This window comes from Mya arenaria, chromosome 1, assembly GCF_026914265.1.
Source record: "Mya arenaria isolate MELC-2E11 chromosome 1, ASM2691426v1".
Lineage (NCBI taxonomy): Eukaryota > Metazoa > Mollusca > Bivalvia > Myida > Myidae > Mya > Mya arenaria.
In genome coordinates this window covers 25,584,402-25,603,872 of record NC_069122.1, presented here as the reverse complement: position 1 = coordinate 25,603,872, position 19,471 = coordinate 25,584,402, and the positions used below count along the sequence as shown (strand labels likewise).

General features: G+C 36.0%; 1 protein-coding gene across 1 annotated transcript in view; it reads left to right on the top strand.

Annotated features, from left to right (window-relative positions):
- LOC128231217 (citrate synthase, mitochondrial-like) overlaps nt 1–14,909 on the top strand; it is a 36,385-nt gene extending 21,476 nt beyond the window's left edge. Inside the window, exons 8-11 of the mRNA XM_052943751.1 lie at nt 5,944–6,073; nt 7,217–7,318; nt 9,504–9,713; nt 13,927–14,909. Of these exons, the coding sequence (XP_052799711.1) occupies nt 5,944–6,073; nt 7,217–7,318; nt 9,504–9,713; nt 13,927–14,100 (616 nt within the window). The 3' untranslated portion in view covers nt 14,101–14,909. The remainder of the gene's footprint in view (nt 1–5,943; nt 6,074–7,216; nt 7,319–9,503; nt 9,714–13,926) is intronic.
- Nucleotides 14,910–19,471: the final 4,562 nt, after the last annotated feature.

Sequence of the window (19,471 nt, the reverse complement as noted above, 5' to 3'; positions counted from 1 at the left end):
GCAGTATAAATATCATAATTTATATTGATGATGATTTATATATGTTCATTCATAAGACTATTACATAGTTATACTGTACCTGGTAATGAACATACAGATTCCTCATTATAGATTATCACTGTCAGATAGTAAAACAGCCTAATGTATTATTTGTGTTAATTTTCAAAACAAATGTTTAAGAATAGATGATATTTTTTGTTATTAATAATACTCCAATAAGAATAGTAACCGCAGTCTTTTCCATCTACCCCACCCACCAGAACTAAACTGTCCAGGTAAACAGTCAAGCGATTTATAGCTCATGACATTCAAATTATATCACAATAATGTAATATAAACTCATTTAAATGACAAATATAATAAAAATAAATAAATAATAACAAACCTGGAACGATAATTAGTCCATATTTATCGCTGTTATTATACTTCGTTATAACCCGGAAATAAACCGGAAGTCACCATGCCACAAAGGATTATCCGGGTGAGCTAAAACCCGGTACCAGGTATCGATATAGAGAAAAGCCGTTATCATAGTTTATCATTTAATTTATGATACCGGATTATGTTGATACCGTGTTATTTAAAGTATGCATTGGTTGTCAAAAAGTAATTAATAACGGACCGTGGAAACTTGGATTTATCATCTGATATTAACCTTGATATCAACATAATTCGGTATAAGACAGTGATACCGGATACCGGGGGATACCAGGTACCGGATACCAGGTTTTTATCACCAGCCTGCAAATCCGATGAATGTTTTTCATTGGCTTAAACTTTTTCAGAAATGTTTACACCAATATTTTACAGCTATTGCGATGTCCTCTGCTTTTAATGATTTGCCGCGATAAAGTTTCATCGGCGGAAAAAAAAACAAAACACGAAATTAAAATTTTATTTTTATTTCAAAAAAGAGTTTTTTTGAGCGGCGGTGTTCGTAAAACATAGAATCAAATAAAAAAGGCCTAACTAAGATAAAAATAGAAAAAACGGTTGAAACTGAATAACTTTAGTTAGGGATGACATATCTTGACTAAGCTTGGTCTATAGAAAGAGTTTATGGGTACCTTTCATGGGATTGCGTTTGGGGTCCCTAGGGTCAAGGTCAAGGTCACTGTTACTTAAAATAGAAAAACGTTTGAAACTAAATAACTTTAGTTCGGGATGACATATCTTGACTAAACTTGGTGTACAGGAAGAGTTTAAAGATGCCTTTCATGAGATTGCGTTTGGGGTCCCTAGGGTCAAGGTCAAGGTCACTGTTACTAAAAATAGAAACCGGTTGAAACTGAATAACTTCAGTTAGGGTTGACATATCTTGACCAAACTTGGTCTATAGGAAGAGTTTATGGATACCTTTTATGGATTTTCATTTGGGGTCCCTAGGGTCAAGGTCACTGTTACTAAAAATAGAAAAAATGGTTCAAACTGAATATCTTTAGTTAGGGTTGACATTTCTTGACCAAACTTGGGCTATAGGAAGAGTTTATGGATACTTTCATGGCAGTGTTCGACACTAACGGGGTCCCGGGATCCCGAGGACACCAATATTTCATGAGGAACACCTGAACTTCAAAGTCCGGTATTCCGTGGGGACACTTAATTTTTGACTGATAAACGCTAAATATTAATAAATAAGTAGCATTTAATTAATTTATTACCTAAATTCGGGCTCCCCTAAATTTCTTGACAGCACATGTGAAAATGATATTATTAATTATCATTATCGGACTCATCAAAGCGAAAGTATAGCTGACTATTTGACTATAGTTACGTCATGAATCTATAAATAAACAGGTCATTTCACAAGGCGCATGCAGGTTAACGCTTCCGTTTTGTTGTTTACATTTTAAACAAGGTCATAGCTGACAGAGATTTATTATCGGTAAAATACTTATGTGGAATTGTTTTGCTTATGTGTCAGAACCGCCAAAAAAAGATGCCAACTCTAGTGATACCTTTTATATAATATGATACGACCTTCGAGTATGTACAGTAACATTTACGACACAAAAGAACAGCATCCTACATTCAGCATTCTGTATTAATTGGCATTCAACTTATCAATATTCTTTGTTAATTTTAAAGACATATATTTTATGCTTTGATAAAAAAATAATAGAAATAAAGTTTGCAGGGTTTTATTCATTAATTCAATCAATTTATAAAATTTTATGACTCTTTGGCGCGAAAATTAACATGTATACACAATTTTTGGTCGTCTGCTCTTTCAGTATGCACTACAACTGTTGGGCAGTCTGTTTGATTTATCAGCAGCTCTACTAAATATTGATTGGAGTTTTCACAAGCCAGATGTAATATTCCTACTGTTTCTTAATGAAAAGCACCGACATTTGACAAGACCCTGAACCATGATGTATTTTATGCGTATTTTCCAAAAATCTAAAAATAGTAACAACATCCAAGTTTTTGTTTACATTGTATCCATCTCTGTTTTTGACTGAAAACAAAAGGGACTTAGACATTCTCCCGCTTTTGAACCCAATCTAACAACTTAAAGACCAAAATATACCTCACTGCCATTCAGTGCTACTAACCTGTCATTACATGCTGCTGAAAACATGTATATTATGGTGGTGTATACTTGCATTACAAATTGAAAAGTAAAAGGATGTTGAATTTAATATTAAAACAGGCTCAACAATGAAAAAAAAGGTAAAAAGTGGAAGGGACTCCTAATTTCAGGAAGGGACACCTGATTTCAAATGTTGGTGTCCCTTCGGGATCCCTTGGAAAAATGGTTAGTGTCGACCCCTGCATGGGATTGTGTTTTGGGGTCCCTAGATTCAAGGTCAAGGTCACTGTTACTAAAAATAATAAAACAGTTGAAACTGAATAATTTTAGTCAGGGTCTACATATCTTGACCAAACCAGGTATAAAGGAAGAGTTTATGGATACCTTTCATGGGATTGCGTTTGGGGTCCCTAGATTCAAGGTCAAGGTCACTGTTACTATAAATAGAAAAATGGTTGAAACTGAATACTGTGAAATCATTAATGTTCGTGGGGCATTAATGTTCGTGGTTTTCGTGGGTTGGGTGATCCACGAATTCAAGATCCCACGAAATATATAGAGGATATTTGTGTATTACAGTGTAAGATCGTATTTTATTTCACGAGTGTCATAGAAAAACATATTTTCACGAGTGGCGAAGCCACGAGTAAAAATGTAGTTTTTTTATGATCACGACATGTAACAACAAAGGAATAAAAAAGTAGTTCTGAAAGTTGATATTTTCACTCCTTATTTTGCAGTGAAAATATCAAATTGATATTTTCACTGTTGTTATTTCACTGTTAAAACCCCATATTTCATCGTAAAGCATGAAAGAAAAACCCTTTATTCACTTTTTCAATTGCCTTGTTACGTACATACTCTAGTATATTATTTACAGAGGTCGCAGTATACAGTGTTAAAACCTGTCTCACTGTATAACTTACTCATCATTATTCTGTTAATATATTATAACTGCCTTTAACAAATAATGAACCAAATCAATTAAATGTGTTTTATGCAGCAAATGACAGTTATAAGCACATGTTTAAACGTGTGCTGTTATTGAAAATCTCTAAGTTTACAAGATGTGCGTGATGAGTGTCTGTACTCGATTTTTTTATTTAATGAAATACTAAGTACATTGAAGGTTACTAAGCACCGAACGTGACAATATATGCACCTTTTCGGTGTTTTCACAGTTTGCAAAATTCTTAATTGGCATTCAATGGCTTCCCCTATCTGTATTTATGATCAGGGTACATCTTCTTTTATTACCTTTATTCCCAATTAAATCGATAAGTGACATGGGTATATGCACTAATTGTCGTACCACATTAGCGAGTGTCATAAACCGAGTGACGTAGAAGACCGAAATCAAGGGCCAGCGCGTGGATATTATGCAGACGATCTAGGACGATCGCATCTTCGATTTTTTTTTTTCAAAAGTGAAAATCCACGAATTCAAGTACCCACGAATTTTTTTTTTTTTCGGCAAACCACGAAATTTCATGCCCACGAACATTAATGAGTTCACAGTAACTTAAGTTAGGGTTGACATATCCTGACACAACTTGGTATAAAGGACGAGTTTATGGGTACCTTTCAATGGATTGCATTTGGGGTCCCTAGGTTCAAGGTCACTGTTACTTAAAATAGAAAAACAGACGCAGGCTGAAGTTCTTCTGTCAAGCATTAAAAACCTGGTTTCGTCGCATTGCGGCGTTTCTTGTTGTTGTTTTTTTAATTTCCTTTGAAAGGCATATTTGTATATTCTTAACCACATTTTCATAATAGGAAATCAAGTTATTTGAATGACTTGCGTCATTGTTTGGGCGGGCTGGTGGGAGGGCAGCATTAAAGTCACCTTATGTATCGAATAATTTTAGTTACGTTTGACATAAAGAGACCAAACTTGGTATTATTACATTGTTATTGTATTCTAAGTCAAAGCGGCATAGTCGAGCGTGCTGTCTTACGACGGCTCTTGTTTTACAAGGCCTCTCAACCATCCTATTTACATAGCTATCAAGTTAGATAACTCTGTTTTGCAAATTATGGTTGTTTATTATTGGACTGAAATTCTGGTTAAGGTTTTGCATGTACTGTAAATGACTGGTTATAAGACGATAGTGGTTATAAGAAGCAGGCAAAAAAATCTGTGAAAAACTTCAGAGAAAAAACTTTTAATCTATGTTATGGGTTATAGGACGCATTGAATTTTTTTTTAAATTGTCTGCCACCATGTTTGTTGACAGTGACGTTTTGTTTTGTTTTTCGTGAAAATGGCGATGGTTGTTTTAAACCATGCAATACTAATACAAAGCAAAATATTCTTTCTGACGGTGTATAATAGACAATAACCTGTCCAGAATGAAAAGTTTTGTAAAGCAAAAGCCTGATATTGTACATGTTTGTTAAAAAAATGTCAACACCGACAGGAAAATATAAAGAACATGGCAAAGTGCGAAAAAACAAGACCATTATCGCAACAGCTTACACTATTGGTATGTTAAACTGCTTTAAAGGCAGTGCAAGTTTTTCACACTGACAAAATATACTGACCATATCCTGATCTTCAACTGCAGTTTTAACCCAAATAAACTCGATCGAGATGATGTGAGTGACATCCCTTTTTTCATAAATCTAAACAAACTAGTTTTTTCACCATTTATTGCTCTGAAGAGCCAATTTCGGCCTGAAAACGACCTCAGAAAAAAATGTCAAAAGCTTGTTACTTTTTGTAAGATGCAGGCATTTTTTCATCGAAAACTGAGGGGAAAAAGTGTGTCTTATAACCAGTCATTTATGGTAATCTAATTTTACAGTGATTCATGCATGTTTCACCAAAACGAACTTTGCATTCCTTAAGTTTAAAAAATACGAAATATTAGAATCAATTTTACCATCATTATTTTTTAATTTTCTCCCTTTGTTATTTTTTGTATGCAACACTTTTTCCCAGCAACCACTTACCAGGAATTATTGACACTTCACAGCACTTTCCGATACTGAATGCAGTTGTGCATATTATTAGCACATTCAGCTTGGAAAACTTTATATTGAGTTTTACTTCATTATCATTATTGGTCCTTTGATTATTATACATAAAGTATTCAGAAAGACTTTGCCCTTACTGATGACGTAGAGTTAGGATATTTGTGAAGTTCATGTATGGTTGGCATACAAGGAGGGGAGACATCTTTAGTTTCTTGTTATTGGTCACATGAAAGCCTGTTACCCCATAACAGTTAACTGTTAATGTATGGGAAATTGGTCCACTTACTGCATGACCCACAACTCTAGCTTTATAAAAAACAAAAACAGACAAGCATTGACTTTCACTCTGCAGCACTCAATTTATTGTTGGCAAATCTGAAAGTCAACCCCAAATAACCACTGTATAAAAATGTACCCCTTGTTTCCAGTGACCATGAGGGAGGCAACGTTAGCGCCCACACCACTCATCTCGTCGGAAGTGCACTGTCTGACCCCTATCTCAGCTTTGCTGCCGGTATGAACGGACTGGCTGGACCCCTCCACGGACTTGCTAACCAGGTAATGTAGAATTCAGTGATTCTCATGGCTGACTTCACATTTCGGAGATGAACTGAATGTTTCCTTTATTGAAATATTTGAAAGAAAGCTTTGTCAAAGTATTAAATTCTTCTTTTAAGTAAAAATCTTACTGGTAGATACATCTATCACTCAGAAAGTTCCCATGGACCTTCAAGCGTTTCAGAACTTGTATGTAAAAGAGTTGCATTCAGGCTTAGGATTTCCTGTGTGAGTTCAACATAAAACCCAGACATCGCGATAGTTCAGAAAAAGTCTTGGTAATTTGGACCGATAGCCTCCGATATTTTGTCGGGCCGAACGAAAATTTGCCGGTCCGACAACTTTTGTTTGAAAACATTTCAAAGCCTTTGTTGCTAATTTTACATTTACAAGAAATAAAAACGTATTAAGATATTAACCAGTTAAACTTGAACACAAATACCAGTTCACAGAGCTTTATTTGACATTTATTATTAAACCAGCTTAATTTTAAGGTAGCCATTTTTTGACACTCGCGCTTAATCGTAATGAAAATTCTGATTGGTAAATTTGCTGGCAATTTGTATTTTTCGGTCTGTACCGGTACCAGTACTGGTTTTGTAATCGAATAACATGTTCCAAAGGAGAAAATAAGATTATTGTTTGGAACATTTGGAACTATCATTTAAAACATTCATGACAAAAGTTTATCATTTTAGCATTTCAAAACATCACGCAATATATACACATTATTTGGTAATGTATTGCAAAGGGAGGCAAATGCTGCATGGTGTTTGACTTAGTGTGATACGCATTCCGACATCTACACTACAGGAAAATGACATCGGATTCGTAAACAAATGGTTATTTGACAATCTCATTGATAAAAACATGATTTTCTGTTAAACAAAATAAATTATACTTAAAACTTTTAAGCGGTGTTTGATAATTGATAAAGATTAAATCTTCATTATTTTTTACATCTGACCATGAAAACTGTCCGTCAGACAGACCGACCCCATCACAAATTTGGTCACACCAAGTCAGGACCGTTGGACCGACATTTTTCGTGATGTCTGAAAACCGAACAATGAACATGCCATTTGCACTTCAGTCTTGCTTTAACTGTTTTCATTCACTGTTCCCTCTACCATCTGTGTACAGGAAGTGCTGATTTGGCTGACGAAGGTGCGAGAACAGGTGGGAGATGACATCACAGAGGAACAGATGAAGAAGTTTGTCTGGGACACACTCAAGTCTGGACAGGTTCATATCTTATGATCTAGCTACTGAATATAACATTGATTTGCTTCTCAGTAAGGAGAACAGGCTCTCATTATGAAAGAGGTCTGTTACAGAAAAAAAATATGATGGAATTTGTCTATAAGTTATGAAAGACCAGTGGTCACAATTGCACAATGCCATGCTTGGAGATAAGATTATCTATTTCACCAATTCACATTGAGCAATTTGTTACCTTGCAAATGCTTTTACTCAAAATTTCACCTTTACACGTTTCCTTAAAATTTCACTATTTTACACAAAATCTTGGAAGTAAAAAATTGTAAAATATTTATCAATGAATTTTTCAGGGGGAAAAAATTGGAGATAAAAATTGTAAAGTTAGTAATCGTTAGTGTTTAAAGAAAAATTTATGAAATTTTAAAGTATGAATTATGAAGGCACCATAATGATTGGTCTTTCAGAAAAATATTTTGGACAGGTAGAGCAACTTAAAAGCATGATCTCTTTAGATCTTTCAATCCTAAAATGTATGAGATGATAATTGTTTAGTATTTGTAGTCGATAATTGATCACTGGGAGATCTGTTGTTTTCCAAACAGTGTTTGCTCTTTTGACACAAAAGTGAATATAAACATACTGTCAGCGTCCAGTTAAAGTTTAAGGGCAAGTTGGGATTTTCACTTATAAGTCAAATACCCTTCCTTCAATTGACTTAATACTTCACACAGTTGTTCAGGGCCATCACATAATGAGGTTAGATAACTCCATATTATCCTTTATACAAATTATGTTCCCTGATTGACTATGGAACTTATGGTTAAAGTTTAAGGGCAGGTTGGGATATTTATTAATAACTTCTATACCCTTCATTCAATTGACTTAATACTTCACATAGTTGTTCAGGACCATCACACAATGAGGTTACATAACTCCATAGTATCCTTTATACAAGTTATGGCCCCTGATTGACTTCGGTTAAAGTTTTAGGGCAGGTTCAAGTTTTAGGGCAAGTTGGGATTTTCACTTATAAGTGCAATACCCTTCATTCAATTGACTTAATACTTCACACAGTTGTTCAGGGCCATCACATAATGAGGTTAGATAACTCCATATTATCTTTTATTCAAATTATGGTCCCTGTTTGACTATTGAACTTAGGTTAAAGTTTTAGGGAAGGTTGGGATCATGTTTAAGGGCAGGTTAAAGTTTAAGGGCAAGCTGGGATTTTAATAAAAAATAACTTACATACCCCTTCATTCAATGCACTTAATACTACGCAGAATTATTGACGACCATCTTACAACAAGCAACATAACCCCATTTTAACCCTACATACAAATTATGGCCCTTGAATGATTTTTTTTTTCTTTTGAAAGGCACATTTTTATATTCTTAACAGCATTTTCATATTGAATGACTTGCGTCATTGTTTGGGCGAGCTGGTGGGAGGGCAGCTTCAAAGTCACCTTATGTATCGAATAATTTTAGCTTTTTAACTAGGTTTGACATTAAGAGATTAAACTTGGTAAATATGAAGAGTTTATGGAGACCTTTTATAGGAATGCGTTTGAGGCCCCTAGGATCAAGGTCAAGGTTACTATTTATAGGAAAAGGCTTGGAATTGAATAACTTAAGTAAGGGTCTACACATTGTGACCAAACTTGGTATATAGGAAGAGTTTATATAGACCTTTCCTGAGATTGTGTTTTGGGCCCCGAGAGTTATGGTCTAGGTTAAGGTCACTGTTGCTAAAAAGATAGGTATATGGTTAGTACTGAATAACTCAAGTAAGGGTTGACATAGTGTGACCAAACTTGCCCCCTAGGGTCAAGGTCACTGTTTCTAAAAATAGATTACTGTTTCAGTTATGGTTGACATATTGTGACTAAACTTGATATGTAGGAAGAGTTTATGGATGACTTCCATGGGATTGTGTTTGGGGCCCTTAGGATCAAGATCACTGTTACAAAAAATAGAAGAAAGCAGTTGAAACTGAATCTCTTCTACCAATCATTAAAAACTTGGTTTTGTCACATCGCGATTCTTCTTCACTTTTTAATTTGATTGTTTTATTGCTTTTGACAGGCACATAATACATCCTTATTTGTAAGTCAAAGCAGCGTAGTCGAGCACACTGTCTTACGACAGCTCTTGTTATGTTCTTTGTGAGTTAGTACATGTACTTGAATGTATGATCTGTACACAGGTTGTGCCAGGTTATGGCCATGCCGTGTTGAGGAAGACAGACCCCCGCTACACGTGCCAGCGGGAGTTTGCTCTGAAGAAGCTTCCCAATGATCCGATGTTCCAGCTGGTCTCCAAGCTGTACAAGGTTGTGCCAGACATTCTCCTGGCCCAGGGCAAGGCAGCTAACCCCTGGCCAAATGTCGACGCACACAGCGGTGTACTGCTTCAGGTAATGCATGTAGAAGTCATATGTGATCAAGTTGACACAAAGTAAAGTGTTCATTTTCTTAGTACCGTAAATGACTGGTTATTAGATGCACATTTTTCCCTCATACTGTGAAATCATTAATGTTCGTGGGGCATTAATGTTCGTGGTTTTCGTGGGTTGGGTGATCCATGAATTCAAGATCCCACGAAATATAAACCCTTTATTCACTTTTTCAATTGCCTTGTTACGTACATACTCTAGTATATTATTTACAGAGGTCGCAGTATACAGTGTTAACACCTGTCTCACTGTATAACTTGACGATCATTATTCTGTTAATATATAATAACTGCCTTTAACAAATAATGAACCAAATCAATTAAATGTGTTGTATGAACCAAATGACAGTTATAAGCACGTGTTTAAACGTGCGCTGTTAATGAAAATCTCCAAGTTTACAAGATGTGCGTGATGAGTGTCCATACTCGATTTTTTTATTTAATGAAATAATTAATCGATTACTAGTACATCGAAGGTTACTAAGCACTGAACGTGACAATATATGCAACGTTTCGGTGTTTTCACAGTTTGCAAAATTCTTAATTGGCATTCAATGGCTTCCCCTATCTTTATTTATGATCAGGGTACATCTTCTTTTATTACCTTTATTCCCAATTAAATCGATAAGTGACATGGTTATATGCACTAATTGGCATGTCGTACCACATTGGCGAGTGTCATAAACCGAGTGACATAGAAGACGGAAATCACGGGCCAGCGCGTGGATATTATGCAGACGATCTAGGACGATCGCATCTTCGATTTCATTTTTTTTTCAAAAACCACGAATTCAAGTACCCACGAAATTGTTTTTTTTTCGGCAAACCACGAAATTTCATGCCCACGAACATTAATGATTTCACAGTATTTCGATGTAAAAAAAATGCCTGTGTCTTACAACCAGTAACAAGCTTTTGACATTTTTTTCAAGCCAAAATTGGCTCTTTAGACATATGAAATTCAGAAGAAATATAGAATCAGAATCAGTAATTTTCAACATACGGTATAGGACTGACCGATTTATTGTCTGTTGATGACATGCTAATAAAAGTGACAAGATCACACCCATCAGATTAAGATGATCATCTGCTTTGTTTCTCTACGATGAACACTCGATATCTTCTAATTGGCAAACGCTTGTTATTGGTCCAAACATGTTGTGTATCACAGGAGACACTTGTTTCTGCCATTATAATAACATTTTTGGGTATTGTTCACTGTGTTATGTTTTCCATGTCCGAAATAAAACTTACGTTCTCCTTACGATTAGGCTTTACGTATATCATGCAGACTAACTAGCAGGTTTCAATACACCTTTCATTAATCGTCAAATTAATTAATCTGCAATCATCAAAGGTTATATTTATCTCCTAATTAAAGTCCATTCAACTGCAAACCAAACAACACCTGAGAAATTTTAACTTATTAACACATGAATTGGAGTGTATCATGTTTGTTGGCCCCAGGTCAAACGCTTCAATTTGTGACGTCACAGCACGAGCTGTGTATAGATCAAAGGCGCGTGGCAATGGTTTGTAATAAAATGGGTCAGTCTTTACCGTATGATCACATTTTACTCCCAAGATTGCATCTAGGTTGGTGAAAACGTACCATTCGATCAGAAAAAAATAATCAATAATCGTCGTCTGAGAACCTTAAAATCATGGCCAATATATTTGCACTTTACCATGTTCTTTAAACTTTCCTGTAGGTGTCGACATTTTTAGAACAAACACGTACAATATAAGGTTTTTGCTTTACAAAACCTTTCAATCTCGACAGGTTATCGTTTACTATACACTGTCAGAAAGAATATTATATTAGTATTGCATGGTTTAAAATAACCATCGCCATTTTCACGGAATTTTTTTTTTGTCACTGTCAACAAACATGGTGGCAGACAATTTTAACATTTTTTCAATGCGTCCTATTTAAGAAATAGTACACACCACTGAGGGTCATATGACATTATAAGGACCAGCCAGTCAGCCACCGAAAGTGTATATGGACCGAGGCGTTAGCCGAGGACCATTCACCTTCAGGGGCTGACTGGACCGTCCTTATAATGCCATATGACCCTCAGTGGTGTGTAAATATTTATTATATTATACCAAACATTTTCCATTACCATTCAATATTTTTAAAGCGCTTAAGATGTGTTTCATTGTACAAAGCTAATAATAAAAAATGCCACACTTACCAGTTGTATGACGTCAGCGGTCCATATAACATTTTTTGGCAAGTCCGAACCAGCCAAAATTATGAAATGGACCTCTGACGTCATACAACTGGATTTTTATCAAAATATAGTGATAAACGGAACGAGCGACTTTATATATACAAAGAAGGGACACATTTATGTAAGGTATAATATAATCCATTACATAGATTCAAAGTTTTTAGCTCTACTGGCCAAAAGCCAGAAGAGCTTATGCGATGGTAATGTGTACGTAGTATGTTCGTCCGTGCGTCTGTAAACAATTGCTTGTGAACACGATACAGTCTTCAATTTTGATTGTATCTCAATGAAACTTGTACAGTATCTAGATATCCATTAGAGCTCGGTTCCTTTTGAAAACCAGCCAGATCCGCCCATGCATGCCTAGATTATGGCCCTTGATAGTATAAAAAAAATGCTATTGTGTAAACAATTGGTTGTGAACACGATACAGTCTTCATTTTTGATTGTATCTCGATGAAACTTGTACAGTATTTAGATATCCATTAGAGCTCGGTTCCTTTCGAAAACCAGCCAGATCCGACTACGCATGCCTAGATTATGGGCCTTGAAAGTATTAAAAAATCAGTTTGTCTGTAAACAATTGCTTATGAACATGATACAGTCTTCAGTTTTGATTGTATCTCGATGAAACTTGTACAGTATTTAGATATCCATAAGAGCTCGTTCCTTTCGAAAACCAGCCAGATCCGACCATGCATGCCTGGATTATGGGTCTTGAAAGTATAAAAAATCCATTTTAAGCCAAGTCTATTTTTAGCCAAGTCCACATGAGTGAAGTCTATTTTTAGCCAAGTTTACATGTAAAGTCCCCCCCCCCCACCCCCACGGAGATTGTCCCACAAGGGACCAGTGTGGCAAATGCAAACGACCTCCGTGATGTTGGCAGAGGCCCAGGGAAGAGTTCTCTTTTCTTTGTAAGGGACGGACTCCCCCCCCCCCCCCCTCCTTAAATTGGGAAATGTTTTGTCTGAAACCACTATGCAAATCCTTGCTATTTTGAACAAGGCTTTATTTAGTGGCCCACTACCATGGTTGTTCAAATTATGCCCCTTGGGTCAAAACTGGCACTGCCCTGGGTGTCACAATTTTCCTAGACATTTAAATTTAAGACATATTTTCAAAATCTTCTTGTTTCAAACCACAAGGCCCATACCTTTGATATTTGTTGTGGAGCATCATATGATGCAATTGAAAACATTTGAAATAATGCCCCTTGGGCAAAATCTGGCCCAACCCCTTTTGACTTACTTATTAAGTTTTAAAGCTACAGTAATGAAATTTTGACCATGTGAACAATTTTGCAAACAAGCATTAATGTTGTCCTCGGATGTCCTTGACTTTGACCTACTATTTATTTTTAAAGCTACAGAAATGAAATTTTGATGATGAGTACAGTTTTGAAAGCAAATATTTTTTACCCTCAGATTACCTTTACTTGGCACATATTAAAATAGTTCATGCAACTAATCTGCTTACAACACTTCCTGTCCTCAGATGTTGACCGTGCAGCGTTTTCAGCTAACCCAAACACTAAAAGTGAACTATATATTTGTTGCCTATTACTCAAACGTACATGCTCTGGATTGAAAATGATCACAAGAGCCATGCCAGTAGAGCATAGGCCCTTTTGGGCCTCTTGAAAAGGGCCTCTTGGTTTTCTGGAGTTTTCACAGATTTTTTTGCCTGCATTTAATAACCACTATCGTCTTATAACCAGTCATTTACTGTAGTTAAAGATAAAAAAATCACCCATGGCTTGGATTTTTCTGAGGCTCAAAGTATTTTCGCCGGTTCCTGTGAGTTCGAGCCAACGGGCTCGACTGTACTGCGTTTTGTGATTTAAGTGATGGTAGGTAGTACTGTTTATTTTCAGATAAGAATAAGCACATTATATTTGAAGACATGTTGAAATATCTGCTGTGTTTTTTTCAGTACTATGGCATGACAGAGATGAACTACTACACAGTGTTGTTTGGGGTGTCTCGAGCCTTGGGATGCTGTGCTTCCCTCATCTGGGACCGAGCATTCGGGCTGCCCATCGAGCGACCAAAGTCCTTCGACACACCACACTTGAAGAAACTTGCTACCAAATCCGCAAACAAATAGATTAAAGATTAGGAAGAATTTAAAATAATAATTTTAAATCAGAAAAGGGTCGTTATTGTGAACAATTCTATATAAATCAATTTCAGATAGCATTTTTAATGGTTCTTGGGGAATGAATTACATCAAATATTCATCCTCATTGTGTTTGAAGTATGCCTCATATCTTGTGTTACGCTTACAGCTATCTTTATTCTTATAAAATATATAAAAATGGTCAAATTTGCCTTCATTTTTATTCAACAAATCTTAGTGTGATGAAAATTTAAATGATAGGCAAATGATGTAACTTGAAGGCCATATTAAATAAAACACTTGTGAGTTATGAACTCGATGTGTTATTAACAAATTGTGCAACAGATTTTTAACTCTGTTTTCATGTTTGAACCATTTTATATCACTATTACTCGCACTATATTTATTTTGGAAATTTCTTTCTTAGTTTTGTTAATTGCAAATGAGCTACATTTATTTTGCCTAAAAGTGGGTGAGCTCTAGACAAATGATTAATTGCACATTTAATTTATAAAGAATGTAAATGTTTTTTTTCCTTTGTGATTATATGCACAGAGTTTTGTTTATAAAACTGAAGCTTTTCCACTTATTTTTGTACAACATCATTGAGATTTGTATCTGTAAATGTGCTTAAGTCTGCTTGTTGTTGTGTTATGAGTCTATATGTATATATGGAGATATCTTCTGGCTATCTAGAACGTTCAATCCTAACATGTCTGTGCTCTGTTTTAACCGAGATCTTCAGATCATTGTTACATACTGGTAATGTTGTAGATTGTAATAAAGCAAAAACTATTTCAGGTCTTTGGTAATTGTTGCTACCCATTTTCAATTTCATTGATAACATTTCAAGAAGTCAATGTTTGTGACCATATTGTAGAGATTGTTAGTGTGATAGCTGTACAAGTACTGTTACTACATGTATACAAAATTAGCTACCAACAACATGGGAGGAAATTTTAACAAGTTAAATCTTCTATTCTTACAAAACCTGTATCTGTAATTTAACCTATTATGAATGAAGAAGCATGCATTCATCTCATCTTTCGATCTTTACATAAAAGGAGAATGGTTCCTGCAGAGTCACAGTTATAAGTATCTATCATGTGTTTCCGGTACGGATAGAAAAATCCAACCCGAGGCCACATGTGTAAGCCGGTAACGAGGCTTGCCGAGTTACCGGCCACGCAGCGTGCCCGAGGGTCGGATTTTCTATAATAACTAAAAATAGCGCTTTTTTACGATTATTTATTTTCAATTTTAATTAAAAGTCTTGCAAACATATATGTTTGATTGCGCTTTATTGAAATGGCATAATATATTTTTCATAAACCATACAATAAAAGAAATCAAAAGTGTCGCGTTGTTGCGCGTGGCTCATCTTACATGGGGTATGTAAGATGGGTTTTTCCAGCACTGGTCACGTGACCGGAAACGCACGTCCGGTATGCAAGAAATGTTTATGCTCCCCTTTGAAGAAGAGGAGGTATATTGCTTTGCACTAGTCAGTCGGTAGATCAGTTTGTCCGAGTAATAACTCGACAATTCCTGGATGTATGGTCGTCAAACTTGACATGAAGGTTGGGCCTGACCACTAGATGACCCCTATTGATTTTGGGGGTCAAAGGTCAAGGCCAGTGACCTTTAATGGTAAAAGGTTGTCAAAGATTGTCCGAGTGATAACAATGCCTAGACCTATGGTCATCAAACTTGACATGGAGGCTGGGCCTGACCAGTAGATGACCCCTGTTGATTTTGGGGGTCATCGGGCCAAAGGTCAAGGTCACAGTGACCTTTAATGGTAAAAGCTTGTCCAAATGATAACTCAACACTGCTTAGACCTATGGTCATCAAACTTGACATGGAGGGTAGGCCTGACCAGTAGATGACCCCTATTGATTTTATAGATCAAGGTCACAGTGACCTTGAATCAGAAAGATAAAAGGTTGTTCACATGATAACTTGCCAGTGCCTGCACCCATGGCCCTCAAATTTGACATGGAGATTAGGCCTGACCAGAAGATGACAACAAACTCGACAATTCATGGACCAATGGTCATCAAACTTGACCTGAAGAATGGGCTTGACCCATAGATGACCCCTATTGATGGATGTTAGGGGTCATTCGGACAAAGGTCAAGGTCACAGTGACCTTTAATGCAAAAGGATTAAAGCTTCTCTGAGTGACATTTCCACAATGCCTGGACCTTTGATCATCAAACTTAACATAGAGGCTTGGCATGACCAGTAGATGACCCCTCGACAATGCCTGCACCCATGGCCCTCAAACCTAACTTTGGGGTTGGGCCTGACCAGAAGATGACTCCTTTGGATTGTAGAGGTCATCGGGTCGGTCACAGTGACCATGAAGGCAAAAAGCTTGTCTGTGTTCTTACTCGACAATGCCTGCACCCATAGCCCTAAAACCCAACATTTAGATTTTGGGTGACCTGTTGATGACTTTGAGGTCATAGAGTCAAAGGTCATGACTCATGTACATCATTAAAGATTATGTCATATTTACTTATTTCCTGTTGCTAAGAGGATCGGTCATTATCTGAACATGATTAAAAACTGTACCTCTCATCCTCACACTTTGAATGGCCATAATTTTATAACTGCCTCAAAGGCAGCCAATGTTAATGACAAGTCAGCTGTCATTTCGGTCCATGCATATTTCATTCAATTGTCCAAATAATCCTGACAACATAGCGCTCAGGGGGGCATAATGTTTGACAAACATATATTGTTTATTTATTTATTATTTTATAAGGCTTTATATAAGAACGCTATTGTCATCATTGGAGAATGGTGTTCTTCTGTATAAAGCTTACATATTAAAACACAAAAATATATATATATATATATTATTAACAACTGACTATAGAAATGGTAGAGTTGTCGTCAATTTCTTAGGTAGGGTCGGGGAACCCGAACCAAATGTGTTTTTTTAGGCCTCATATTTCATATATATGACAGCTTTTTAAGTTCATAGGCTTTTTACATATTTTATCTAATAGAATTGAAAAAAAAAATGGAGCATCATTTTTCTGCCCTTCATATATATTATATATATATATATATATATATGTATATATATATAATATATATATATGCAAATTTTATTTCAATACAATGACCTACGTAAAAGTTAGATGTCTTGAATTAAAATCTTAATGATAAAGAATGGATGATGTAAGCAAACTGAACATGGCCTTTCTTAATCATTAAGGTTTTAATTCAAGACATTACACCGACTTAGAATACTACCTCATTGGCTGACACATTGCAATGCAAAATCTGAAGTATTTTAGGATTGCCAGTGTATCGCATGAGTGGCTGTTGGTGGACCTTTAAACACCTGCGAAAAATGAAATTCTTAATGATTAAGCCTAGTACTTAATGAATGCCAATATGCAATTTCATTGGCTGTAAATGTAGGTTGTATTATAACATAGAACAAGGCAGTCCAAAGGATGGCTATATCCCCCGCCGTTGTTTTTTAGTATATTTTGTTTTTCTGACTGGTACGTTGAATCTGACCAAAATTGTACACAACCACTGGTCAAGAGTGGGAATATAGAAATACAAGTTGTTTGATCGGTAACCTAAATATTCTTGGATATTTGAACATATTACAAAAGGATATTTGTTAAAGATTTTCATATTGTGTGTAGTGTACATGTTGTAGGTAAGATCAATGTCAAGGTTATTTTGGCTAAACATAGGAAGGAAAATGAGTCCTTGATTTATAACATCGATGAAAAAGCAAGCCTTAAGTATTTTCAATAAAGTGATACATATATATTGTGGTGACGTCATAACATTGTTTTACTGCTTTTGAAGAGAATACACATGTTATAAATATATTATCACATTTGTGTCCATTTTTTTAAATATTAAGCTTGTTGCACATAATGATGATGCTTGGTAGAGTGTGCTAAGTATCAATCTGTGCAACTTGTTTAACACTTTCAATTAACATTTATATCTTATCCTCTATTTAGCATTGTCATAATATGGACCCAAAAGGTAATGATGGATTACTGGCACAAATTGCAATTGGTTCGAGTTCTTGCATCAATTCAGTTATTGTTGCTAAAAGAACATGAATTGTATAAGGTCGATAAAGCCAGTAAGAATTGACATGCCTACACTGCTAAATGTAAAAAGCCCAGACACAAGCATGTGTACTATGACCTTTAAATGTTATATGTGACCTTGACCTTTGAGGTATGGACCCGGGTCGAGGTCACTGCACATCGTCTCAATGAGGACAACATTTGTACCAAGTTATATGGTAATCCATCAATGCATAAGTAAGTTCTAGCGCGTCACGAGCATGTGAACTCTGACCTTTACATGTCTCGTTTGACCTTGACCTTTGAGGTATGGACCCGGGTCAAGGTCATTGCACATCGTCTCAATGAGGACAACATTGGTACCAAGTAATATGGTAATCCGTCAATGCATAATTAAGTTTTAGCACGGACACGAGCATGTGTACTCTGACCTTTAAATGTCTCGTGTGACCTGAACCTTTGAGGTATGGACCCCAGTCAAGGTCACTGCACATCGTCTGAATGAGGACAACATTAGTACCAAGTAATATAGTAATCCATCCATGCATAAGTAAGTTATAGCCCGGACACAAAATGTTACAGCCAGACAGACGGACGAAGTGCATTCCTATAATCCCCTCCCCACTCCATGGCGGGAGATTAATAGTTTTTAAATACAATGGGTGAAGTGAGGTAGTGCACTCCAAAAAAATCCCAAAGGATTGATGCTTTTTACAATGTGAAAGCATCAACGTACATGTAGAATTTATTTCTGTCAGTGTTTCAATATTATTGTAAATTTTAAGTAGTGTATGTTCTTATTTCGAGTCAATACAACAAGAGCTGTCACGAGAGACAGCGCGCTCAACTATTCCGCCGCTTTTCAGTGTAAGGATTGAAAAGTTTTGGCTAATTTACATGCATGGATCACTGTATTAGGTCTCAAATCAATAAATCCAGTAGTTGGTGAGATATTAACCAATATGTGCTTACATGCAAAACCTTGACCAGTCGAATAATAAAGGGGCAACATTTATATTATATGCAAGATATAGTTTTCTCCCACCTCAGATAAGTAGATCCATTAATTTAACCATGCTAGAAATTCTTATCTTGCCCACGGGCGAAAATAAAATGCCCGAATGGAACTTCTTTTAATGGTCACCACATTGTAATTACCTTCCTTGTTGTAGACTGTCGTCTGTAGCGCATCATGGAAACCTTGTCTGGTGGCAATATTTAGAACGCTAATTAATTATTTATCGCTTCAAATGTCACCATAAAACAGTTTTCAAGCA